Source organism: Pagrus major, chromosome 18, assembly GCF_040436345.1.
Source record: "Pagrus major chromosome 18, Pma_NU_1.0".
In the NCBI taxonomy this organism is placed as follows: Eukaryota; Metazoa; Chordata; class Actinopteri; order Spariformes; family Sparidae; genus Pagrus; species Pagrus major.
Window position 1 is genome coordinate 28,728,343 of NC_133232.1, and position 27,588 is coordinate 28,755,930.

The 27,588-nt window shown below is 41.9% G+C and overlaps 1 protein-coding gene across 1 annotated transcript; it reads left to right on the top strand.

Annotated features, from left to right (window-relative positions):
- The first annotated feature begins 1,136 nt into the window (after nucleotides 1-1,136).
- On the top strand, nucleotides 1,137-27,524 carry atg2a (autophagy related 2A). Its single transcript, XM_073487593.1, has 42 exons — nucleotides 1,137-1,660; nucleotides 2,061-2,223; nucleotides 2,923-3,072; nucleotides 3,246-3,348; nucleotides 5,449-5,593; nucleotides 6,235-6,486; nucleotides 6,596-6,695; nucleotides 7,183-7,344; nucleotides 8,667-8,797; nucleotides 9,144-9,222; nucleotides 9,421-9,670; nucleotides 10,225-10,366; nucleotides 10,799-10,897; nucleotides 11,531-11,686; nucleotides 12,958-13,231; nucleotides 13,493-13,565; nucleotides 13,690-13,864; nucleotides 13,956-14,098; nucleotides 14,414-14,526; nucleotides 14,628-14,785; nucleotides 15,922-16,054; nucleotides 16,225-16,409; nucleotides 16,496-16,576; nucleotides 17,949-18,055; nucleotides 18,139-18,231; nucleotides 18,417-18,487; nucleotides 19,343-19,419; nucleotides 20,081-20,251; nucleotides 20,458-20,584; nucleotides 21,002-21,225; nucleotides 21,701-21,930; nucleotides 22,057-22,192; nucleotides 22,737-22,964; nucleotides 23,042-23,143; nucleotides 23,568-23,652; nucleotides 23,777-23,930; nucleotides 24,056-24,125; nucleotides 24,245-24,327; nucleotides 24,420-24,541; nucleotides 24,654-24,808; nucleotides 24,987-25,145; nucleotides 25,543-27,524. The coding sequence occupies exons 1-42, from the start codon at nucleotides 1,490-1,492 to the stop codon at nucleotides 25,777-25,779; spliced, it is 6,069 nt and encodes a 2,022-aa protein (XP_073343694.1). The 5' UTR covers nucleotides 1,137-1,489; the 3' UTR covers nucleotides 25,780-27,524.
- The last annotated feature ends 64 nt before the right edge of the window (nucleotides 27,525-27,588 follow it).

A 27,588-nucleotide genomic window follows, 5' to 3' on the forward strand; every position in this document is an offset into this window, starting at 1 on the left:
AATTATTTGCATAGAAGATGTTTGTCCTTACGAATATTTAGGTTGAGTATAAATTGCAACTCTGCATCTTACGATGTTATATACAATATACAGTATAATTAAGATGTGATTAATTTTCTTAATGTAAAATCAGATTTAAAAATGAAATCACAAAAGTACTGTATTCAAAGAAGCAAAGTAAGTTTTGCATTGAATTGAGCAGAAAGAGCAGTGATGAACTATTTTGTATGAAAACTCTTTTGACTACTGACATTTCTGTGGCAGACCTACATATCCATTAATAAATATCTGGATAAATAAAAAAATGAGATGGTCTCAACAAAGCACTAATTATCAAATTATGATTTTGATTATGATGGTGTAAATAAACCATATGAATCATGTTTGTTGATAAAGAGAAAAACCTTTTACAAGATATGGCAGCTTTTTATTGACTATCATACATTTATTAAACCAGATTGACTCTGCCCTTGTGTAAATCTAATTTTAATGTAACTATTTAATAATGCTACAGTATAATAAGTAAAATCTCCCATGAAAAGTCCCACAAATCCTTAAATATTGTACTGATAATAATTGTACTCTATTAACATGTATTTTACTTTGGCTTATTGTTGTAATAAAACAAAAATATAAAAATAGATAAAAATAGATACAATTAAAACTAAATACACTACTCAGAATAAGTTATGGATGTTGGCATATTTTAGTGTTTCACTTGATTGTATATTCTGTGACATATGTGAATTTTTATTCGGTGTTTTGTGAATATATTTGGTCCCCATAATTAATGCCACACATTTCAATGGACTTTTATTGCATATCCATGCACATACACCAATATCCCTAACTAATTTTGAGTAGTGTAATTACAAAAAACAAAAAACAGATAAGTTAAATAAAACAGTTTTAACATTCTTATTATTAGTGCAGTATTTGAGTGACTGTAGGTTGCAGCTCATCTTTCGTGAAAAACTGATAAAGTTTTTGTTGTTGTCAAACGTACGCAGTTTCTTTGACCTCACAAAGATGGCGCCCGTCGAGCGTCCGGCCCGCCTCTTCCGGGTGTTGCCTTCGTCACTATGACGCGTGACGCACGTACGTTCACCATACCATCAGTTGGCGTATGATAACAATAAACAACCCTGGAACAAGAGATACGCACGAACCGGACCTGCCGCTCGACTTCGACACAAACGTACCGAAAATATGAGCCGGGACGGCGGCAGACATTTGGAGTGACGTCTCGTCAAGTACCGTGCGAGTGTGGTCGCTCCTGGCACAAAGGATTTTCGAGTTTTGTGTGTCAAGCCGAGGGGAGAACTAGAGTTACGGTCCTCCCCTTCCTTAGCCCCCTCTAGCTAGCTGCGGCTCATTCCTTGTTTTTGCTCACTTTGTGTTAGTCTGTTATGCAGTTGCCGGAGGACTGTACTCGCACTCGTTCTCCTCCGCCGCCTCGTCGCTCCCTCTCCCCGCTCTCTCTGGCCCTATGTCTCGCTGGCTCTTCCCCTGGTCAGGCTCAATCAAGAAGCGGGCCTGTCGGTACCTCTTACAGCACTACCTCGGTCACTTTTTGCAGGAACGCCTGAGCCTGGACCAGCTGGGCTTGGACCTGTACAACGGCAGCGGTGTCATCAAAGAAATCAACCTCGATGTCTGGGTGAGTTTGTGACAGAGCAGAGGGAGAGAGAGAGAGAGGGTGGCTGACAACTTGGCAGCCCTGCAGTGGTCATGGTGTGTTTTTGACGAACTCGTGCACGCCTGACTGTTTCGCAACTGCACTCGAGTTCAACAACAATCTCCAACGTCATGCTCCAAGCCGAGCTCGATTTCTTCGAGGAAGTGCACTTGTGGGAAACACATCATCAGCTAACCAGATTAACTGTATCCTTCCCTGGTGTATAAACAGCCTTAATAAATACATGCCCCCCCCCCTCCCCTGCCATGTTGGCTCCACACTTTCATTTCTACACCCAGAGTGATAAGACAAATATGAAACCAGTTGTCTCATTGCTTTCACTTTATGTTTCTTTTTTCTGACTGCTTCCTCTTTTCTCCAGGCGGTCAATGAGCTTTTGGAGTCTCTTGGAGCTCCTCTGGAGATAGTGGATGGCTTTGTGAGCAGCATAGCGGTGACCATCCCCTGGCAAGCTCTCCTGACTGATCACTGCACCTTAGAAGTTTCCGGTCTACAGATAACATGTCGACCCAAGTATCGCACCAGTAAGTTCACTGAAAAACAACCTAAACATGCATCAGTTTGCTGCAGGTTGAGCGAGGTGATCTTCTTATCAGATCTACACATGCTGTCCCAGTTTGACAACCCTCATCCAAAAGTCACGTTTATTGTAAAGACTAAATTGTCCCTGTGTTTGTTACTGTTTGACCCAGACTATTCCTGATGTAGAGCTCTTGTTATGCAGGTGAACATGTAACATAATGTCCATTTGGTAAGATTGTGAAAAAGGCTGTTTATATTTTTCACAAGACCGAGCTGTCATATTCAAAATAGTTGTTTTGTCAGAGCAACAGTTTAAAAACCCCTAATAGTCTGTAACTGTCATACATGAGGAAGAACAACATCAAATCCTCATATCTGAGTTATAGAACCAGATATATCTTTGCACATTTGTCAGCTTTTGTAATAACTGATCAATTTCCTGACAATAAATCAATCAGCTGGTGTGCATTGTTTGTTTTATGTCACATATTTTTTTTATCAGTTTACTAAGTGGAAGTATAAAGTGTCCCAGGCACAAAGATGGTGCACACGTGTCACTAACACCTCATGTCTGTCAAAGCACTGAGTGAAAATCGGTAAAATAGGGTACGAGGCCGATGTTGAATCTTCAGTAAGTCATGTACACAGTAGCCCCGAAGTACAGGAATCACTGAACCCCATGTGGTTTTGTTTTCACGCAGGTGGGGGTTGGGACTCCCAGGGGTGGTCTTCAAGCATGACCTCCAGCATGCAGCTGGCTCAGGAGTGCCTGAAGGACCCCCCAGAGGCATCCGAAGAGCCGCCTGCCCAGCTGGAAGGGCTTGAGATGTTTGCACAAACTATTGAGACGGGTGGGTGAAAGCTGACAGAGTCAACATTCAGACGTTAAACTTTCTGCCACAGTAATAATGTGGTCCAAACGATTCCTTCCAATGTAAAACACAGTCTAGACACGTACAGTACAGCTAAGAATACTCAGTGCTAACAGACCTTTGCATGTCTCTCATCTCGTCTGTGTTTGCAGTCCTTCGTCGCATTAAAGTCACCTTTATAGACACTATCGTTCGCATCGAGCACCATCCCCTGGACCTGGAAACAGGCGTTGCCTTAGAGGTGCACATCAAACGGTAGGTCCTGCAAATGAGATTATTCTCCTCTTTTGTGTCCTTTATTTATTTTTTGATTCCTATCATATGTTGTCTTTGTTAATGTACTTAAACATTCTGTAGTTCATTTTCATCACATTTTTAAATACTAACGAGAGCATCCTCAAAAACAGAAAAAGATTAGTCATGCGACTGATTTCATGCTGTAACCTGCTGATAGAAAGCAGCTCATGGGGCATTTTTAAAAAATGCAACTTCAAAGGTCACTTTAACACTTTGACATTGCTGTATTTATAGAAAAGTCTCCCTGAGATGCCTTTTAATGAATTCATTACAAGCTCTAGAAACATGATGAGGATCAGCATAGAAGGCTTACTTTATTTGTTCTACAGAAGAACTGAGTGAATGCAACGCTACAAAGCTACTCTCATCTTTACCTTCTCACATCCATGATAGTTTGCAGTATGGTAGAATCACAGAAAATAATCTCCCCTTCTCGTCTTCATTTCTGATCTGTGTTCTCATCTGAACACTGGATTTGTTTTTTGTGTCCTTGAGGCATTATTATTTTATTATTATTATTATTATTGCTGGTATTCTTTGTCTGTAAACTGCACTGCAGATGTTTGTGTATGTGCATGTTTTGTACTGTAACTTCCTCATTTCAGTCTTACAGTAAGTGGGTAACGCTGTGTGCCCCCTTTGTCAAAGTACAAGTGTGAACAAGTGTTCTTTTAAATGGGCCGTGGTCACAAAGACATAGAATCGTCCTGCTGCACTTGTCAGAAAGGGGTACAAACTGAAACTCAAACTGGATCTGAAGCACTTTAGTCAACAAAAATCAAAGAGAAAGCCTTGCATGATGAGCTGAAACGTAGCAGTCAGCATTATTTATTTAATCTCTTCTGTCATACAGGTAAGCATTCAGATTTATACCCACAGCTCCTTTTCACTTTCATCACTCATAACAGGGTGCTGAAATATCTCTCTGTGATCACTAATATTGAAGCTCTCCCGCATCAGCACATTTATTAGAGTCAGGGGAGAGAGAAAGCAAAATGGAAGCCAAGAATTAGATTTCATCTTCTCTCTGCTCATCAGCAGATAAGGAGAAGAGACCCGTGCCTGGTCATGAACTTGCACTCCTTAGCCTTGAATTGTCAGACAGCCTCAGCATGAAGATCATTTTAAACAGGGTCATTATTGACAAGGTCATTCACCTGAACAGGGTTTTATCTGTGGCTACAAATTACTGCAGGCTATACTTAAGGTGTAGTCAATATGTGATGTCAGGGGGGTCTCTGACCTTGACTTTAATGCATTTGTGTAATGCGGCCAGTGTCAGATAGTACACTGGGTGTATGACTGGTTTATTAATTTATTGAAAGTGATTATTTTTCTTAATGATTTGATAAATTTTCACTATGTTGTATTATACATTGTCTGGTCCTAATCAGATTACTTTTACAAACAGTGCCCATGTGACATTGTTCAAGCTAAATTCACAAACTGAAGATAACTGAGCTAATTTTTTCATATTCCCACTATTAATCACCACGTAGCCACGGCTGGGTTTCTGTGTTTATTTCCACGTGCACCATGTGTCCCCTGACCGTGTTGCCATTTTCTAACTTTGCTGTGACACTGTTGAACCCTTTTTTGCTTTTGTGGCTTATTGACAAAGCTGCTCAGGATGGCTCTGTTGATCGAGGGTCATTGGCCAGAAGGCTTGATTTTTAACAGAACAACTGATTTAAGTGCTTTGAAGCACTGAAACTTACAGCATAAACACAGGCCTTAGCCACTGAGTCAGTAAACAAAGACACAATGTTAAGTGCTACTTGTAGTGATCAGTATGCCATTGTCAGGTATATTAAAGCCTGGTATAATTTCTATGAACACTTTGATAGAGTTCTCTACCTTGTGAGTTTTTATCAACATGAAAATCACATTTACTTAAACCAATGTGTTTGCTGTCACCATGGAAGTGACTCATGGCTCATTTGCACTGGAGGAACAGCAGACAGTTCTTAATATCTTCAGTTTTTCCCAGTATGTTCTGAATCAAAATTTTGTCATGGTGCTAAATAATGTGTGTGTGTTTGCACGGTGTTGCTTCAGGTTGGAGTACTTTGACGAGGCGGTGCGAGATCCAGCCAGCCAGACTGCCGTGCCTGTCGACATCCACCAGCCGCCTGCCTTCCTGCACAAGATCCTCCAGCTGAGCGCTGTTCAACTGTTCTACGACAGCACCGGCACAGAACAGGTGAAGGATGTCACGCTGCTACTGATTGATGTATTATCTTTATATCTATTTTTATGTCCTCGTCATTTTTTTTTCTGTCTTTGTTTATTAATTTCACACTGATTTGCAGGGTTATGAGAGATTAAGCAAACTAAGAGCAAAAGGGGAAAACTCAAAATAACAAACGTTAACACATCACTCAGCAGTACAGCATGATCCATCCAGGAGGGGCTGATGTGGATAATAAAAGGTTTATAATGTGTTTGGAGAAAGTCTCATGTTCTTAAAGCTATTGAGCTAATCAGTTTCTTACTCCTACAGTGATGTGAGAACAAGGTGAAATGTTCTCCCTTGTTACAGTTCCAAAATAACAAAGTATTAACCACTTACATTTGTTCTTACCAAGTTTATTTCTTGACATTTGCATGTGTTCAGTTGTAAATTCACTGTGGATCTTTTGTTCTTTGAAGTTTATTTTGTGTATAAGTCATTGACAAATGATTTGTTATTGTAAAGAAAGGAAATGTGCCATGATGCCTCCAACTGTGCTGACTGTACAGACATTAAGCAGAAGGGAAACAAGAGGAAATGACACCAAACTTACCAAAACATTAAAGTAATTTATAACCGGAAATGCTCATAGAATTCTCCTAATTTCTTAGGGTCCTCCTGAGGAGGAACGCCCAGAATCCGCCACAGCAAGTGAAGGAGAAGAGGAAGAGGCGGAGGAGGAGGACGACGACGAGGGGGAAGAAGAAAAAGAAGAAGACGATGAGGAGGAAGAGGAAGAAGAGGCAAAGCCCCGGACATCTGCTCCAAGTCTTCCATCTCAGCCACTGCTCATAGGAAGCTGCTCCGGTTTCATCGAGACCACGGTGAAGATCAAACAGAACGACATGCTGCCTGGACCAAAGGTGTGTGTGAGCATACTGTAACCTCCTGAAGGATTTAAATGCAACTTTTTAAAACTTAATTTACTGGTTATTTACTTCTGTATCCCGTCTGTTTCTATCTGTTCATCAGTTGGAGTTGGATGGGAAGGTGGGCTGTGTCCACATGCTGCTGTCTCCAGATCAAATAACCCACCTGACAGACCTGCTATCAGCCCTCTGCATCGACATTGGTACGTTAAAGCAGCCGCTGTGACAAACAAGCACCAATCACAGGCCAGGATTACACCTGCCATTTCAGTTTGACTTTTGCCATTCAATGCTCCATCAGCAATTCTTCGACTTTTATTAGCATTATAGATTATAATTAAATTGACATAATCACAGACACTCTTGTCTCCATCTTTAGTGCTTATGCTGACTAAAATGCACCCCCAAAATTAAACTACTAATTCACTTCTTACTTATTATTTCTGGTGTCTAGCAACTAGAAGGTAATAAGGTGCCTCCAGACTTTAGTAATACATAATGTAAAACCCCTCAGAGACAGGAAGACTCTGAACAGACAGAGACAATAAGCCTGTGCTGTTTCTCTTTACTGCAGAGCTGCAGAGTAAGGTCACAGACAACTATAAATGCCTCATTAACGTGAGGTCACACACTGCCTCAGTCTGTCTCCACACACATTCATGAAGCCGTTTCTCTGTCCTCTCTCCTCAGAGCCAGAGACTAAGTGCGGTGGAGTGCACAGTCGTCCGTTAGACTCGGAAGACCTGCGTATGATTGAAGAGGACCTCAGTAAGCAGCTGGGCTCCAGTCCCAGAGACAGGGAGTGGGAGGAGCCAAGCCTGGAGCCCTTCATCACCGGCCTGGAGAACGGAGGTACACAAAGCAGCAAAGGTCCACTGATAAACTGTCAGTCTGAGATACATCATAACCTCAGCAGGCCTGCTCCTAAAGGCATTAAGTCTCGCGTAGCCAGACCTTTGTCCATGGCGCTGTACAGCACTGGAGACAGTCTGGCTGCGCACATTATCCTTCTGGTATAGGGGAAAAAACTCGCTCTGGCTTGTTTGTGTTTCTTTTAACCAAACACAATCATCTTGGGTAGTGCCAAGCTCAGGGTGCAGTGATGTTACCCCGGCAAAATCATGTCGAGAGGGAGCTCTATTTGCTCGAGCATTTGCACATGGGGAGGTGAGCCCTGGTAATAAAATGGATTGATCCCTACTAAAGACAAAGTACCAAGTGCTGGTTTGTTTTCGTTGGTACCATTAGCACCTACTTATATTATCAGTCTGTACGTTGCTAGCTTGAAGGTTATTGTTGTTGTTTTCCATAGAAGAATGCAAACAGAAAAATAGTCAGCCAATGGCAGGCTTATAGCATTAGTAAGTCAGACTGTGCCAGGGTAAAAATAGAGAAACTTCTCCCTTTTTAAACTAAAAATATAGACTCTATAGGTTAACACACAGCCTTAGTAATCTCAAGGTACAAGAAATCTGTCTTGAGCTATTATGCAAAGAGAGACTTAAGCCCTATTCACACGAGACTAGTGTTACCAGGGGACCTCATGTGAACTAACAACCCTACATTAGAGTTTCATGGGGCACATTCACACAGGACAAGCAAAGTCTGTATTTTACTCATATTTACTGGAAATATTCAGAATATTCTGATATGATTTCAAGGTATCAAGGTAACATTAGTGTTTCAGAACTGGAAGGTCTGTTCTTCAGCTGACTTTCTTCATGTGTTAGAGGCATAAATACACATTTGCAGCTCATTTAGATCATGCAAAAGATGCTTTGTGGGTGTACACTAATATGAAAACCTGATGTTGCTCCTAACCTTCTGTCATTACTTTAAAAACGTCAATATAGCCGATCTCACAGCACAGCTGTTGACTGCTATTCAACATATTATGCTGGGAATGAATTTAATTGATTTTTCAGTTGTTTGAAAACAGATGTTAAAAAAGTTCACATGGGACTCACAGACAACTTCTTTAATCATTACAAATTTCTACTGATACTAGTCTTGTACGGATTGGATTTTAGGTTGTTTTTGAAAAATCATTAAGAAACCTGGTGGGTGTTGAAATGACTGGAAATGAAACTGCAGCTCCTTTCCTTGCAGCAGTGTTTAACTTATCACTGTGTGTGTGTGTGTGTGTGTGTGTGTGTGTGTGTACGTACTTGCAGAAATGTTCTTCTCCATGGGTCCTGCTGGGATGACCAGTAGCGTGACGTCTGTGCGCTCTGGCAGCGAGCTGTCAGACAGTGACATGGAGTCTTCTACACACAGTCTAGCCAGCTTCACACAGCCAACACAGGTACAGCCTGTGTGTGCTTGTGTGTGTTTACGGTTTTAAGCATTCTGTAGATGGCCATACGTAGAGCAACTGATGTTGTACAACCGAAAAACATCAGAAAATGGAAATTGATTCTCTAGATTATTTTAATTCCTTGATTAGCACAACAAGTGTTAATTCTGTTTCGTTGATTTCGTTATTTTGTCCTTTTCGCTAAAGGGTATTGTGCAAATGTTTACAAATAACAGATATATATAAGATATGTTTTATTTTTATGTGTGTTTATGTATTTATAGACACAGAACTGAAACCTGTAAACGTACTTATCAAAACACAAGCTGATTTGCACTTTAATATTCCCTGCCAGGGCATGGTGAACTGTTCCAGGAGATATCCTGTAGCAGGCTGTCTGTCAAGTCTTCCCCAGGCAAGCATCCGGACCAGAGGTAAAATCACTGCAGTGCCGAGTAAAGCGTTTATATCAGCATTTTGAAGCAATCTGTAGGTCTTACTATACCAAAAATATCAAGTTCTGGACTGTTTAAAGTGTTTTTTTAAACATAAATACACCGAAATGTCCTTAGTTACTTTGATTACAAAGAAGTGTGTCTTAGAAGCAACTCCTCTCATCCTCTTCCTTGCAGGTCGCTCGCACAGCGGCCAGGCAGAGCAGCTTAAGCCCGATGCGTTGTTGCGACTCACCCTCGGCGGCCTCACCCTAACTCTGCTGCAGGAGGACCCGCCCTCTAGGCCTGACGGAGCCTCATCATTGGCTCAGGTGTCTCAGGTGTTCTTCCGGGAGCTGGCCTTCTTCAAGGACAGCATGTTCAGCGAGAGAGACTTTCACCATCTGAGAGGCGGCTTTGCCAAGGCCTGCCCACACTCTCATCTCAGGTAGGAAAACACAGAGACATATTTTATCTTCGGTGAGTTATAATTCATGTGGAGAGAGCTCTCTAGCGTATTTCTTTTTACAACAATATACACAGGAAGCGCTTGTGTTGGATGTGTAGTTTTTTTAAAAAAGTGAGAGGCTTGTGGGAGAATTTCATACAAAGGTGAGAAGATTCAGTTGATGACACTGTAAAATCAGTTTGTTCCTTTCTTAATGAGTGGCTTGTAGAAATAGATGTTTCTGAAATACAATAAATCTTTGTGAAGGGATGTGTTACAAGTCTGAAAAGTTTTTATCATTTTAAGTTATTTAATTTGCAGCATGCCACAATGTAGGTGTGATATACTTGTTTTTTGCATCAACTTGTTTGTTTCTCCTCCGTTCTTTCTTTTCATTTGCTTCAACTCCCACTCTTACTGCCCTCAATGCATAAACATACACATGCACACACACAAACACACACACACACATACACACACTCTGTTGTTCAGGATTCCTGCAAGCTTCTTCTAGCTGAAAGTGACTGATCAATTCCTGTCGTCTTCTCTGTCAGAGTGACTGGAGCAGCGGTGCAGGTTGCTTGCGAGATGCGGAGCGGGATACGCAACAGTCGGGCCGTGACCTCTGACCTTTCCTTCAGCAGACTGGAGCTGTTAGAGTGCCTCTGGGAGGACGGAAAGCCTCAGTACAGCGAGGTAGAAAATCTCTTCGTCTGTGTAGCTCTGACTCTGTGGCTGTCTTCACACTGTCAGACTTCAGAGTTGTTTGCATGTACATCTTCATGCCATGATTCTGTTGTTTGTCAGGGTCAATATTAACTGCTCAATATCTAAATACTTCTGTATCTTGTGTGGTCAAACTAACATCATGTATGTTTGATTGCAAGTATGGAGTCATGATAAGCCTCATGTTGGAGGGACAACATTCAAAACAAATATGTATCAAATTTACAACTACAAATGCAAGTGACCCAAATCCGAGTTGAATCAGATGAGAATCTTTCATACACAACTGAACTTCTACCTGATATCTGAAAAAAAAGTCAAAAAGTTCATGTTTGTTGTTCTGTTAACAAGCTGATAAGTAACTCATTTGAGAACAATGTGTGTCTGTGCATCTCTTTCCAGTTGCTTCAGTTCCAGAAAGCTGGTTTGTTCACAGTTGGAGCTGCAGCCAGACCGTGTGCCCAGCTACACTACGGCCTCACTGAAAAACACCTGCGTAGGGTACGCATTCATACACACACACACACACACACACACACGCACACTCTGACTTGATATGTGCAAAACCTTTCTTATCTCAAAAAAGTTGTATGAAGCATAAATACAAATGAAGCAAGTTTAAAAGTAAAGCAGCATTATCTGTTGTTTTCTCGTGATATTAATGTAGTTAGAAAGTTACAGGTGTTTTTATGTTATAATGACTGTGAAAACAGTATTTTATTTTGAAGACTAGTATAAAACTTTTTGACTTAATTTTTCAAAGGTCTGTATTTTTGCCAGTATTTGAACACTTTCTTGCCAAAAAGAAAATAAAAAAATCAATATTTCAATTTTTTTACTGTCACGATTGCATCCTTAGCAGCCCGCATAACACTCAGAAATAGCTTTGGCACCAGTAAAACTGTGGGCTGACATCCACGACTATAACGATGCCAGTAATCATAAACATGTTCATGCAGACATTAATCTGTTTAAAAAGTTCAGTGAGAAATATTTATCAGGTAAAGGCTTCCCATAGTGAAATATTCATTAATCACACAAGAATATGTTATCAAAAAATAATAAAAAACTGACTGATATGATAACAATATCTACCTTACCTTTAACATATGTGTATGGTTTGTGTGTTGGCAGGGTAAACAGCGGGTGGTGCGGCGGGAAAGTGTAGTGCGGGTGGAGCTGGCGGAGCTGAGCGCTGAGCTGGACCTGGACGTCATCAGTCGGCTGGGGAGCCTGAGCAAAGCCTTCAGCTACTGTCCCACACAGACCACTGGACCTGGACTCATACAGGTGGTTGTTAAAGCATGATTACGCCTAGCAGGAAAAAAGGCAGTTTGTAATGATGTTGGAAATGAATGGATTCTGTGAAAATCTGATAATATTAGAGAATCTTTCAAATGAATAACATTTAAGATATAAACCAGATTGTGTTTTGTATGCTGTACACTGATTGCACCTAATTATGGTTTTGGGTTATTTTTCTGTATAGCCGCCAGTCTATATTAGAAACCAGATCTACTCATATCTGAGCAGAAAAACACATTAAAAACAACCCTGCAAACTATCATTTTGTTTTTAGTAGTCCAGTTCGGTTATGCAGAGTCAAGGATTTCTCTGTAAGCACGACAAAGCCAAAAATAGACAAAGTAAAAAAAAAAAAAAGCTTAAAAAGCTAATCCAGTCATGTCTGACCAATTATATTTGTGCTGACTGAAACATGAACCAATTTGCCTGGCGTAAGAGAAAATAAGCACTTGTTCTTCTTCCTAAGCAGCTACTAAAGCTTTTCAGTGGTCAGCAGTGACAGAAGGCAACTGACGACTGTCTGTAACTATATGAATCAGGGGCCTCATTACAGAAACTTCCTAAATCTATCTTATCTTAGACATAAAGGATCTTCGGTGGTACAGAAACATGTTTCCTAACTGCATTCAGGAAAAAAAAACTATCTATTTTAGGGTAAGAATTTGGCTATTACAAAATTCTGTGAAGAATTTCCTCAGTTAAGATGGCATAGACCCCAGATCAAATTCAAAATAACTGCTAAAAGTGGTAGCACCACGTTTGTTAGGTCTGCAGGGAAATGAGAATAATGATGGAGAACAACATGAACGCTGAAATATTATGAATCAAAAGTTTCTCAAACTGTTGCAGGAGCAAACTGTTTTTAGCCTGTCAGAGAAGCCAACCCTGAAATTAGCCTGTTGGAGAAGCTTACTGATATTAACCTTTTGGGGAAGCTAACATCTGTGTTTGCCCTATTGAAGAAGCTAACATCTATGTTTGCCCTGTTGGAGAAGCAAACATCTATGTTAGCCATGTTGGAGAAGCTAATATCTATGTTAGCCTGTTGGAGAAGCTGAGACTGGACAGGACACAGCCATGAGTTCAGGAATTTCTTCTGTAATAGATAGAAAGAATTTTTTCCATCTTCAAAACTTTAGTAAGATAAGAGAAGCAGTTAGGACATTTTCTTTAATGAGGCCCCAGTTCTAAAAATCCATGTTCATCCAATATTGATGAATAAATGCTAAAAAATGTCTCTTTTTCTGTCCTGTCAGACCCAGAGCAGTGAGCTGTGCTCCTCCTTCACCCTCCTCTCCCCCCACGCCGTGCTCAAGCTTCGCTTCCCCATACCCGACCTGCGGCCCCTCCCTAAGCGTCGGCCTCCGAACCAGAGGGCGGTGCGGCAGGAGACCCTGGTGCTGGAGCTGACGGAGCTGGAGCTGAAGCATCAGGAGGCCCCCGACCTCCAGAGCGAGCAGACTGCCCCAGGACAGCCATGGGCTCCCTGCCTTACCCAGCTGCTGGAGGCCTCCTTCACTGACCTGCATGGTGGGAAAACATGAGAACTCTGTACAGTCAGTGGTTGTTTGTACTGACTGGATAGTCACAAAACGAGTAACCAAAGATAGACATACAGATTATAATGCCATCTGAGTTGTTTTGTTGTCCTGTTGGCTGGCTGTTACAGATCTGGTGAGCTTAAATTATGGTGAAGCAGTAATGTTTGGTTTGTTTTGTGTATGTATGGCTGAAGTAGACCATTTAAAATGTGAAATGCAGACAGAGAACTGATGTGTTTTGTCTCACCAGGGTCATACGAGGGCTGGGAGGGCGGCTCCTTCCCCTGTATCAGAGTGAAGAAGAACCGTGACTCTCTGCCCAGGTTAGTTGTGGTGAAAATGAGAATAATTAGAAATCAGCTCTCCACATTACAGAAGCTCTCCAAAAAGTAAGGTCCTCCTGTCTAAACTACACATATTAATGAAACTTACTGTTTGTGTGAACAGGATATCAGTGCGTGTGCGTGGAGGCGAAGCTCAGGGCCCGGCAGCAGGTCTGGATGGGATGAACCTGGGCCTCGTCAGGGACCTTGGGGCCGCCTTTTTTGAAAGTCACTGTGAATTCAACGACAAAACCAGCTCTCCTTTCTCCTCCAACCGCACCATGTTTGAGACTGAGGAGGTGCATTAACACTCAGAAAAAACGACTTAGTTTATCAGCCTTCAAATCAAGATTTAAGACTGATAGCGGTCCTCCTCCCTCCTTGTTTCAGATGGTGATTCCAGCCGACCCGGAGGAAATGAGTCAGTTTCAGACGCAGTGTGTCGCTCAGTGTCAGTGTGCTGTGGACATCAGCCTGCCCCTGGCCTACATCCTGCTGCCCAGCAAACAGGCCTTCCAGAGCATCTACAACAGGTACGTCAACAGAAGCACAAGTCTGGTGGGTGTCCACCAAGCTTACATCCTCCTGGTTTTCCCCAAAAAGGTGTTTTAAAGCTAAAGGATTTAATTGCGATAAACACATTACAGGGTCAAGTGTTACAGGATGCACTTTATCTGCCTTTAGTTTATTGCTTTTCTATTTTTATATTGCTGGTGTCCTTGCTCCTGAGCTGTACTGTTATTAGTTATGTAAGAAATAACCTCTTCCAGCTTTGTTTTTTAAATTTTGAGTTGGTCTTATATCCTGGATCATAATTCATTTTCCTTATCCTACCCTTTGTCCAAAAGGATCAATAATGATCTGTTGATGTGGGAGCCTCCTCCTCCTTCGGCCAAAAGCCCCGACCACAGCCGCCAGCACCACGACGAGTTCCAGCTGTGCAAGTCGGCCTTTAGACTGGGTGAGTTTGACTGTTTTGATGGAAAAATTTTAACATCGTGTAGATCTATTATCGACATAATAACAACTAGCCTTCCAAAACATCCCCTCTCTCTGCCACAGACTCTGATTCAGAAGAGGATGAGCCTCACTTCTACTTGGCCAGTGAATCTGCTGGAAGGTCTCAAAAGTCAGCTTCCCGCCCCAACCACAACCTCAGCCTCCTGTCCCTCACTGTGATTATCGGCAAAGGTCGCCTCCAGGCCAGAACAGACAGGAAGGTGAGCCATGTGGCTGCTAAACATATTATTAGAAGACCATGAGTTTAATGAGATAAAGACTGTGCGCTTACACCCATAATCAGCTTCATCCAGAGCTGGAGACCTGAGACTTGAGACTTGGACTTGAACTTCGGTTGAGTAGTCAAAAAAAAATGACATTCTGTGTTTTTTCCTGAACGCTTTTCCTTGACTTTTAAGACATCATGAGGTCAAGGAAAGGTGTGAAGGTGATTTCAAAAGACGACCGTGGTGCTTCAAGGACTTTAGGACGGCATTATCTCCTTTCCTATTGCAAATGATGGTCCAGTGTGTGCAAAGGGAGATAAGAAAGAAGGCAGTGAAGCACCTTTCCATAGTGGTTGGAGAATTTGACCAGCTCTTATCATGGCTGCCGCCTAGATACTGTGGAGGAAGGAAACCTTTTGTCAGCTGTGAGATTCGACTTACTTGAAACTTGATGGTAAAAAGCAGAGGAGACTTGACTTGGTGAGCCATGAATACTAAGGAATGTAAGATATGAGTGTATTTTTGCCTTTTGGAGCTCTGCCAAACTGTCATCATAAATCATATCAGTGCCAGGATGCACACAACATCGGCATTACTTAATGCACACTGTAGGTTGCAGCTGCTGGCACCAGAACAAAATGTACACAAGTAGCTTCCACATACCCTGTTTTAAAGAAGTGAGAGCGTGGATGATCGCCTACTGCATGAGGAATTTAAGATAAAATGTAGAATGATTAATTTTTTGTTTGTAAATGCTCCTACAAATAAATAATAAACCATCTTAACTGCTGAAAATACTGAAACATAACTGTCACCCATGGTAACAGTTCACGTGTCTTCTCAATACAACCAGGACACTGAACTTTTTGACACATCCAGATGCTTTGATTCAGGATGTTAAATGACTTGTTTCCATTTAAAAATAATTATTAGTTGTGATTTTGGCTACTGTGGTAATGTAAGTTTTGTGTTAAGCATTAATAGACCGGAAAACATGAAAGACTTGAGCCTTGACTTGGTTCAAAAGACTTAAATACAGCTCTGGGGGGGATCAATACACAAACCAAATCCATTTTTATCAAGTATTTTTTTGTTTTTCTTAACCATTTCCATTCATCTCATTGCTTCAGGAGGACCAGAGTCATGGGGAAATTGTGCTCGACCTGGAAGGGGGGAAGATATTCAGTGTGGCGCAGCACCAGAACAATCCCAATCTCAATTTCCTGTGTCTGGAGAGCAGACGAGTGGAGCTCTACCATCAAGGTGCACATTGTCATGTTGTTGGCAAACGCTTATTTACAATATAATTCATGTTTTCCCCTTTTTTGATCATATTGAACAGATTTAAGTAGAAAATGTTAATGGTACTGTAAGTTCTCAGTCATCAAGCGAACAATTGCATGTTTTTGTCTTCTCCCCCCACACCACTACAGCTGTGGTGAAAGACTCCCCCATCCCACAGCGACTGGAGATGCCCAACTTCACTCCCCCAAAGCACTTGGACCCTACCATCTACCCCACAGAGGTTGGTGTGAGCAGTGTGAGTGGCAGGGAAGGAGAGCAACAGATGTTGTCCACAGCCATCAAAGTCACACTGGACCCAGAGAGGAGTGTCAAGGTACATCCTCCTCAAATGCCTGTTGTTTTTTTTTAGCTGGTGTAAGTTTAAAATTAAACGATGTTTGTTTCTGCTTCTCCTTTTAGGAGTTCCTGGTCGCCCTCCGACTTCAAGGTGCCACCATGCGACATTACATGACACAGACCAATCACAGCTGGCATGAGCAGGTGAGAAGCAGTACAAGGAAACAAAAGTCCTCTTACAGATCAGATCATAGATTCTTCACAATATCTACTTGTCTTTAAGAAAAAACATCCCTGCACTTAAACTCAATTACAAGCAATGTGTTGTGCAATTCCAGTTGTATTTATAATTTAATTTCCAGGCATTTCAAGGTGTTTTATTCATTATTTACTAAATAAAAAATGTCAAGGGGAAACAGCAGAATGATTTTCAGCTCTCTTGGAGATAAATGTCAGATTAAAAGATTGGGTCCTTCAGAGTTTTCTCTCTCTAGACCAACATTTTTGACATTCCACGTTCATTCAGAAATGGACTTGTATGAATGTGGAGTATGAGGGAGTGAGATACCAGTTTCTCTAGTAGCAATAGTCAGAGTGCAGTGGAGTACTCTGAGGATGAGATGCAGCTGTCTTCCTCTTCATTATCCTGTTGCTATTTGGTCTTGAAACATTTTAGTAAACTACATAAACTGTGTTTTATCCCCAGCTGCATCATTGGGTCGTGTTGTTGTAAATCACTGATGTAGCCAGTGGTTGCAAAAGTATTCAGATATCTCCTGTTGGGTAGTTTGAGTTATATTTTATCAGCTGTTTGAATGCAAAACATATGAATTTGTAAGTAAAGTGTACCTCAAGTTCTCAAATAATTGTAGTGGAGTGAAAAGTACAATATTTCCCTCTGTAATGATGTGGAGTAGAAGTAGAAAGTGGCTTGAAAAGAAAAGACTCAAGTAAAGTGCAAGTATCTAACATTTGTACTTAACTACAGTGCTTAGGTAAATGTATTTAGTTACATTCCACCACTGGATGTAGATGTGGGTACAGAAAGTGGATACAGCAAATAAAAAATTCAATTGCAGTTAATGAGAAAATAACTGAAAGGTATTGGAAATTACAGACTGACGCAGAGCGCCTGAGAATCTTTCCATACAGAAAAATGAAATACAGCCAGAGAGCTGGAATCCGATAACTTGACCAGGAACATTAAAGCATCTGTGCTGGTAGCGTCTTCTTTGCCACACAGATCCCACCAGTACTAAAACTGCAGCCCTGCCAAAAACAAAACCCACTTCTTTCCGTTCTTCCTCATTTCTTGCTCCCAGAGTTAATAAGTATATAGTATTACATTGTAGCTAGTAAAGTATGATTTAATGTGACAAATTGCATAACCAAGTAGACCTGCAGCCTCTGTTATTATGGCAGCAGTTGCAATTTGTTCTGTTTTATTTTCCAGTTAAACCAGTTGGCTTGTGCAGAAAAAATCAAAACCACACTCCAGAGTCCAATCAAATAAAGTGGATGAATTTAAAATGTTTGCCTATTTCCAGCTGAGTCTGTTTGTGTTTGTTTGTTACAGCTGGTCGACTTCCTGGATGTCATCGATGATCCCATTCTGGGATACACAGCACCTGCCGTCATCACTGTCCTCCACACACACCTCGCTACCTGTGCCGTCGACTACAGGTAATTATCTAAAAAAAAAAACTTGTTAAAATGTTAGTGAACATTATACCTTTCTTCCTTTTCACCCTTTTTCTGTTTTTCAGACCTCTGTATCTGCCACTGCGAGTGTTGTTCACAGCAGAGTCCTTCTCTCTGTCCAGTAATATCATTGTAGACACTGCCACCTTCCACCTCAGGTACAGTTCACAAACTCAACTTAAAGATTGCCCATTAAATACAACATATATTGAAACATTTTACCCCCAAAATCAACAATATTATATATGTTAGAATCATTATCAGCACAATAAATATTTTGAGCTGTTGTTGACTCACAGGGTTGTAAGATCTTTGTGTATTTTGTGTTTCTTTTCCTGATCAGATTCATCCTGGATGACTCGGCTCTCTACCTCTCTGACAAATGTGAGACTGACACCGTGGACTTGAGGAGAGGTAAGACACATAATGAATATGTGTTCATGGCACAATGTAAAGGCTAAAGAATGATGATACCATCAGTGTTTAGATTGTTTCCTAGAAGCCTTACTTTCACTCAATTCTGTCTGCCACCGGGAGACCGAGTGTCTGACACCAGGAAAATAAAGGCTGGTCACAACCATATTCGCTTTTATGACTTCTTTATAGACTAAATTAATCCATAAACTTGCGCTTTTTCTCCTAATGTTTGCTTCTACTCCCCCTCCACCCCAATGCCAATATCTGCCATAGTTACTTGTTTGCGTGAAGCAACACTCAAACTACGTTATTACTTTCTTCCAAAGTGGCGTTAGTCATTTCTTCATGGATATTAAGAGGAAATTCAGCGTGTCCGGTGTTGTCTGTAGTTGCTAGGCTTGTGTGGAAAATAGCAAGAGATACTGCTGTCTTTGCAACAGTGGCACTAACAATAATATTGCTTGGGAACGCTGTGGGTGGAAAGTTGACAAGTTATCTGTTTCCAGTTTAATTTCACGTTCAGGAGAACAAAATATAATAATTCTCAACTCTTTTATGGACTTGTGTATTAGGATATGAATGATAAACAGGATGGATGAACGTTTGTTAGCTGCGTTTACATGAACTTTATCCTTTGACTCTGTTAGACATGTTGCCTGCTACTTTAATCGAAGTGTTTTTAGTTTTTGTATCTTCATTATCCCAAAATAAGTGCTTAAAGGGAAATCATCTGACAATCATCAATGTCTTACATTAGGCCCAGTACAGTAGTCAATGTGACATAAGATTCTTCTGCTAATATTACTGACTGATGTAATGCAGTAAAAACCTCCTTGTGTCTTTTTGTCACAGACTACGTGTGTGTTCTGGACATTGACCTTCTGGAGCTCGCCATCACCACATGGAAAGGCAGCGATACTGGCAAACTGGTGAGTGCTCGCCTTCTATTTACATACCTGTGTTTCCTTCACATTCACTCAGCAGCCTCGAAACACTGCAGCATTGAAATAATTACCCTTGCCAGAGAAAATTTCAGCGTAAACAAAACATTATAATTGAGTACAATTTCCTTCAGAAACCACTAACGAGCACAGGTCCCATGTTTATAAATATTTGTGTTACCATTATGAAGTTTCAGTATAATAATAGCTTCAGAGGGCGGGTTAAGAACAGGATCACTTTTCAGTCGTACATGGAACCAAAACCATCAAAGCAAACGTAAACATGTCGTCCCTCGACAGTGATGCAACCATCCTTTTAGCCAATCAGCAATAAGGTATAAAAGTGTGAGAAAGGTCACTTTAAGTCCGTTATGTAACAATGTAGTAATGTTTTGTATCTCTGTTTGCATCGTCTAGTCTTTTCTTTTAAGGCATTTCTCTCTTCACTCAATGTTTAGAGTTCAGCTGGGTTTTTTGTTATATTTTGTATTTCTTTATTTTCTTTTTACCTTTTTTATTATCTAGATTTTAGTTTATTCTCCACAGTATAAAGGTTTGATTGATGATATTTGTTATTTGATGGAATTTAATTAATTCTCCTGTTATTCATTTAAATATTCTTCTTCCGTGTCCTCCCTTTGTTCTCCAGTCTCAGCCTCTCTTTGAGCTCCGTTGCTCCAACAATGTGGTTCACCTTCATACCTGTGCTGACTCCTGCGCTGCCCTGGTCAACATGCTGCAGTACCTGATCTCCCAGGGGGACCTGCACCCTCCGCCGCGTCATGCCTCACCCACCGAAATCGCTGGCCAGAAACTACCAGTAAGACGGACGTATTCGCTGGAGAGTTTAAATAACAAAGCTGAGAAAAGCATGTTGTTTGATATTGTGTTTCTGACTCAAGGAATATTGAATGCAGTGATGTTGCAGAACTGCTGACGAGATCAGAACAGTGTCATATATGTTGAAGAGTGGTATAAAGGTGCCATAAAATTGTCTAATGTCTGTGTAATTTTCTGTCTTGTCAGCTGTCAGAAAGTCCTGCGTCTGTGCTGCCCTGCCCTCCTGCTGAAACCGCTGAGATCAACCAGTACGACCTGGCTGATGCCTTAATCGACACAGAGAAGAGCCAACGAGAAGAGAGCTTAGATCCAGGTACTGTTGAGTTTGCTATATCCCAACAGGATATAGTTGCCGTGAAACTCTGCAGTGAACTACATTTCGGAGGACTTTGACAGGGCGGAGGACTGTGAGCTGATTTATTTAAATTGGTTTCCGTAAAGGCTGCTGTAGTTTGACAGAAACAGAGGAGTGTATTATCACACCTAGATTGAATTAACTGAATTTTACTTTAGCAAAGAAATAATACACGAAACTCAGCCCCTGGTTGCGCAGATTCAAATTAAACAATCATAACAATAAAATCTAATGTAAGAAAAATGAAGCAATTTATATCAGTATGCACTTGAGCTCAGAAGGTTGTAAGCTGCTGTGAAAAAGGGTGGAGTGTTTACATGATCTCATGTTGTCGTTGAAGATTTACTAAACTGACTGGGTTCTGTGTTTGTCCAGGTTCACCCTCCATGCCTAGAGGCTCTCCTGTCTCTGTGTACCTGTTTCCTGGTGAAGCCCCAAAGCACAGACCCGTCATCCTGCAGGGCGAGGACTCTGAGCTCGACGGACTGGTTGCCACAGCAACAGAGGCACAGGCAGATATGATGTCAGACGAGGGCTCCGAGGGCTCAACCGACAACGACGACTTTTGCATCTTGGAGGCTCCCGGCATGGGCATTCCTGTGAGTCTCTCTCTGATTTTGTTGTCATATGTCTGTTTTCTTCCCAGTTGCTCTGAATAAGTAAGTAATAAGTGGTCAGTTCCAACTCACTTTCAAGAAATTCTTGTCACTTCACTTTTAATGTGACCAAAATGATCCAAACATTGCTCTAAATAAACCTCTTAGCGATGAAACAAAAACTCTATTCATGCCATGGAAAAAAAACAAAAATTGGATCTCAACCTGCCTGAAAAAAACAAGGATGGTGGTCCCTGACCTACAGTACAAACCAAGTGTCTGTGATACAAAAGAAAATGCAACCACAAGTTAGAATAAACACATATTAAACTTAATTTGAAAATCAGAATATAAGCACTTAATATTCAATATTAAAAGCAAAAATAAACTATTGTTTTGACAACTACAACACATTCCCCTTTTCATAATTAATCTGTATGCTTACTCACAAAATGTCCACACATGGGATTTGTTACAGCCCAGGGACGGGGAGCCCGTGGTGACGGTGTTGTCCCAGGGGCCCATCAGGGTGAAGGACAGTCACTTCTCCAGACCTCGAGGCAGCTCAGACCTCCTCCGAGCCCCGAGCCGCTTCCCGGTGCCTCAGAGCAGGGTGGTGCTGCGGGAGATCTCTGTGGTCTGGCATCTCTATGGGGGCAAGGACTTCGGTGGCAAACCCATGTCCATACATGCCCAGCATGCAAACAGGTAACACACAGAGCATACATCAATGGTCATAATAACTGTTCTCCTGCATGTGTTGCTTGTTCAGTTTTCTCTCATACTCCTCTCCCGATTGTTGCTCTCACTACCTCCGTCTTCCTCTCTCTACAGAGGTCGTTCAGCTCCTGCTGGTGTCCGAGGGTCTCCGTCTCGCTCCGTCACTTCCTCTCGTCCCCAGAACTCCTGGCGCTGGGCTGGAGGCAGCGGCCGTCAGCACACACTGCTGATGGAGATCCAGCTCACCAAGGTAGGTAAAACTGAGACGTGAAACTGAGATTAGAAGTGGTTGTCAAGTGATGTATCTAAGTTTCTAATTTAAATTATGAAGTGATTTGACAATAAACTAACTTACATAATTTAGGCATCTGTGTATTTAACTATTAGACTAATGCATTTTTGGTTTTGCAGGGTTTTTTTTACCTTGATCCAGTTTCTTTTGTTTCATGTCAGCTGTAAATTTATGTTTGAAAAGACATTATAGGAATAGGTGAACACTTTGGGAAATATGTTAATTAGCTCTCTTGCTGAACAGATCAATAACACTCTTTTACCTCTATTTTATTACCTTTGGACAGAGCCAGGCTCTGCGTCCAGTCTTTAAGCTGAGCTAAGCTAAACAGCTGCTGACTCCAAATATACATCATACAGATTTATAAGTGGTATTGAACTTCTCATTTAACTCTTGGCAAGGAAGCAAATAATAAATTTAAAAAAATGTCAAACTATCCCTTTAAATTCAACTTGAAACTAATTTTAAACCTGGTCAAACTCCCTCCCTTCCTGTCCTCTAGGTGTCCTTCCAGCATGAGTCCTACTCTGTGGCAGTAGCAGGACAGGATGGGGATGGGTCAATGGCACCTGGGGTCGGCGTCGGTCCCGGTGGCGAGCAGCCCCTCTCCAGGCAGGTGTTCATCGTCCAGGAGCTGGAGGTTCGAGATCGACTGGCCTCCTCACAAATCAACAAATTCCTCTACCTCTACACCAGCGAGAGCATGCCCCGCCGAGCCCACTCCAACATGGTGAGACAGCAGAGAGGCGGTGAGGCAGGGGATATTACCGTTTCATATGATATTGATTGTGTGATTTGTTGTTATAGCTGACGGTGAAGGCCCTGCAGGTGTGTCCAGAGTCTGGCCTTGGTGGTCCAGAGTGCTGCCTGAGGATCAGCCTGCTGCCGCTACGGCTTAACATCGACCAGGTAACTCCGACTCCTGAGACTGAATATTAACAGAGAGTGTAATCCAGTATCATAGTGCATGACACCCCACAAATATGGCTTCAGATCTAGAGTAAAATTTTGGTTTCACTGTGTAGAAAAGAAAGTAAATGACTCTGGCTCTCTTTTCAAAGCTGTTATGTGAGTGTTCAGCCATCTGAGAAGCAAACAACACAAACAAAACTGAATGTGGCAATCAGTAATTACCGTCCATACCAACGCCAGACTTGTATCATGTTGGAGGTGGCAGTTTAAAGTAGTTTACTCTACAAAATGAGCCATTACACATGTTACAGAAACATCTTTGTAGAACATTGATCATTTGATACCATTCATTCTGACAGGCGCCAGTTCTCCCGTAACGTCTCCACATCTAACCAGCCTTTTATTTCTGTCTCCTCTCCAGGACGCACTGTTTTTCCTGAAGGACTTTTTCAGTAATCTAGCTTCCTTTGTGAACCCTTACCTGCCTGTGGACCCTGCAACTGAAGGTGAGCTGCTGCTGATGTTTGTTTTTGTTTTATTTATATCGTAAGGACTTGGGTCAAAGACATAAAGGCATCAGGCATGATCTGATGACATGTAATTATCTATATTTCCCTCCATTATTTTCAGTGAAGGCAGACCCCTCCCAGAAGGCGTCTGAGGAGGCGGAGTCAGCTGCTGGTCTGGGACCTGATCTCACCGCTTCTGTTGAAACTACCTACAGCGAGCAGAGCTCCTCCTCTGCCGGCTCCACCTCCTCCTCCGACCAGCCGATTTACTTCCGGTATTAAAACACTAAGTCACCAGAGAGTATGACTCTGCTTTGATGAACTATTGGCTAAAAAGATCAAATATGTTTGAAATAAAGGGTTTAAATCCTCATTGCCTCTCTTCCTCTGCTTTTTTCAGGGAGTTTCGTTTCACCTCTGAAGTGCCTATCTGGCTGGACTATCATGGCAAACATGTCGTCATTGAACAGGTGCGAGATCAGCTCATCTGTCATTCAGCCTCAGAAGGAAGGATTTCTTTGTATTTCATCAGGAATTTTCCAGGTTTACTGTATTTTCACACTCCCTCTCTCCTGCTCTTTGCTCACAGGGAACGTTTGCAGGGATTCTGATCGGTCTGGCCCAGCTAAACTGTTCTGAGTTGAAGCTGAAGAGGCTCTGCTGCAGACATGGGTAGATATACACACCTCCCTACCAACAATAGATCATCATGTTTAAAACCAGTTGAGTTTTCAGTTGCAAGTTTCTTCTCCAACACTTTCTAGCCTCCTTGGTGTGGACAAAGTGATCCAGTACGCCGTCACAGAGTGGCTGACAGACATCAGGAAGAATCAGCTGCCGGGTATTCTGGGAGGTGTCGGGCCCATGCACTCGGTTGTCCAGCTGTGTGAGTTGATGCGGCTTGTTTCTGCTCCGAACACACTGTGCCAGCTTAACATTTACATGTTCTCTATCCTGTTTTGTCTCTTGGTTCATTCCCTTTTCCCTTGTTTCTCCAGTCCACGGAGTGAGGGATCTGTTCTGGCTGCCCATAGAGCAGTACAGGAAGGATGGGCGCATTATCCGAGGTCTCCAGAGAGGGGCAGCGTCCTTTGGCACCTCCACAGCATCAGCTGCTCTGGAGCTCAGCAACAGGCTGGTGCAGGCCATACAGGTACTCAGTCTGTACAGCATTTTCAGTGCAGGTTATGACTGTGAATAAAGTTTATACAGGACTCTCAAGCACATTAAAGCATATCAAATTATTGACATTTTTATGTTGTGTCCATCTTTCAACATCTTTAGTTGATGCCTAAAACTCCATTCTCGATGTCTGTCTGCTTGTCTTTCAGGCCACAGCAGAGACTGTCTACGACATCCTGTCTCCAACTCCCCCCCTGAACCGCTTCGCCATCACAGAAGGCCGGGCCCCCACCAGCCGGCCTCGCAGGGCTGCTCAGCCCGCAGACCTCCGAGAAGGTGTGGCCAAGGCCTACGACACCGTCAGAGAGGTGCGTCATCAAACATACACCCTCAAAATTGGTCAAAACATCTAGAGAACATCAATTAGTTGATCAACTGAGAAATTGATTTGCAAAGATATTATATCATAGATTAATTGTGCATTTTCTGGCTGAAATGGCCAAAATTTGCTGCTTTTAGCCTCTCAAATTGAACAATTTCCTGCTTTTCTTAGTTTTTTCCGTGGTATTAAACTGGAAATGTTTGTCTTTTGAACTTTTGGGACAAAAATGCAATCTAAATTCATCACAATGAGTCTGAGGCACTAGAGCAAACTACTAATCAAATTATAGACAGATTAACCCGGATTTATTTCAGTAGCCTGATTTCTTCTGTGCATTTAAATGTCTTCAAACACTAAATGACTTTTTACTCTCCATTCTCCAGGGAGTGATTGACACAGCTCAGACCTTGTGCGATGTAGCATCTCGCGGCCACGAACAGAAGGGTCTGCCCGGCGCTGTGGGCGGCGTCCTGCGGCAGATCCCGCCCACCGTGGTCCGACCTTTAATAGTGGCCTCTGAAGCCACCTCAAATCTGCTTGGTGGCATGCGGAACCAGATCAAACCAGACGCCCGGAAGGAGGATTTCCTCAAGTGGCGCACGGAGGAAGGCCAAGAATGATGACGGCTTTTTTTTGTTTTGTTTTGTCTGTGTCAGAGAGAAAAAGTGTGTGTGTGTGTGTGTGTGTGTGTGTGTGTGTGTGTGTGTGTGTGTGTGTGTGAGTGAGATCATGATTCGGGAAAGTCTCAGCTAAGGGAGCGAATGTTTATTTGCATGTGTGTACGGACTAATGAGAGTCAGTGTGTGCTCCAATGCAAAAACAACGCAATGACTAACGACTACTGCAGTTACTGACACTCAGTGTTTAATGTGGCTCCATCATTCATGGACTGAACCAGATTTAGTCATTCTGCGCTCTCCTCATATATCCTTTCCTCAGTCATACACTATTCTGCAGATTCTCCTTAATGTCTGTTTTAACATATCATCGTCAATCTCAACTTTTCATTCGTTTTCAATCTGACCACTGGCAGGTGGGATTATCACTCTCAAGGTTTCCTTGTTCACAGATTGTGGGCACTTCATGTACTCTGAATTGAGCTGCTTGAAACTGTTTGTATTCTAATTTAAAGATTTCTGGCACAATTTTACCTTTTTCCAAGGTGCACGGACAAAAAGAGAAATGATTAATAGTTTAAGTGTTATTTTGAGACCAATGTGTTTCAGCTTTTTGTCGACTATTTCATGAAACTTTCAAGTAGGTGAACTTATGGCAGAAATCCTTGCTGTGTTTGTCTCCTTATTCACTAGTTGTGAAAAGCATCACCACAAAGGGTTTCCAGCTGATTAATTAAGATATCAGTTCACCTTTTTTTAGATGCAATGTGTGATGAAGCGCTTCAGTCTACTTGATGTCCATTCAGGCTAACAGTGGAGACAGCGAGAATATTTTTAATGAAGTGTCCTTTGCTAACACCCTCCAGATGTTGGCAGAAGGTTTTCACCCCAAAACACAATGTCATTGTCTCAGCTTCGGCCCCTCCATGCACCCGCTTCTCTCAGTGCTGTTATTCGTGCCATAAACCTTGCAGAGTGCCCTTTTTAAGTAGTTTGTGTTGCCTTCCTCAATCCTGCCCCCCGCCCTTCTACAAGTATAACACGCACTGGCTGGTACTGATACACACCTGACTGACGGACACGTTTCCTGACTGAACAGAGACAGTGAATCACATGAAGCCTCTAAACTCTGTAGCACATTTGATTCTGTTCAAGCTTCGCAAAGTCAAGTTGGACTTCAGTCGTCTGAAACTCGCGGTAAACTGTCCGGATGTCAGCCAGTTGTTCTTCTACCTGCAGCTCATTTGTGCTTCTCAGTTAGAGACTCGGATCTGAACGAACCTGCTCTGTCTTCAGAATTGCTTCGCCCACTTCTTTAGTTGCCTTCCTGCATTTTTATGTTTCTTTATTTGTTTTTTTATTTCGACAGAACATAAGTATTGTCATACTCGTTTTCAAAGTAAGAGTTAAGAGGATATGAATCTGGTGACAATGGAGGATGAAAAATTGGGGGTTTTGTGGTTTAAAAAAGTTTTACATTTTTATCTTTTTTGTTTAATAAGTGTAAGGGATATCTGTCCCTCTGTGCGCGCTCGCGTGTGTGTGTGTATACGTGTGTGTGAATGATGGTGTGTTTGTGTGCGTGCATGATGCATGTCTGTGAGGTTGACAGGTTGATGCTTGTTAATCCTCTTGTGTGTAATTACTATTTACTATATCATAAACTGTATGAATGACCTGTATAATACAAAGACAAGGAGTATACAAAATTAATACAAAAAATAAAAAATTTGAGTATAAAAACTGAAGCGTGTCTTTGCCTGATATTTGTGCTGCTGATCGATGCCAGTATTTCATTGTGGTTAGTGAAGG

Coding starts and splice junctions, on each gene's coding strand:
- atg2a (XM_073487593.1), top strand. CDS start 1,490: ATGTCTCGCTGGCTCTTCCCCTGGTCAGGCTCAATCAAGAAGCGGGCC. Junction 14,786..15,921: donor AGGCCAGAACAGACAGGAAG/GTGAGCCATGTG, acceptor TCATTGCTTCAG/GAGGACCAGAGTCATGGGGA. Junction 19,420..20,080: donor GCAGCGATACTGGCAAACTG/GTGAGTGCTCGC, acceptor TTTGTTCTCCAG/TCTCAGCCTCTCTTTGAGCT.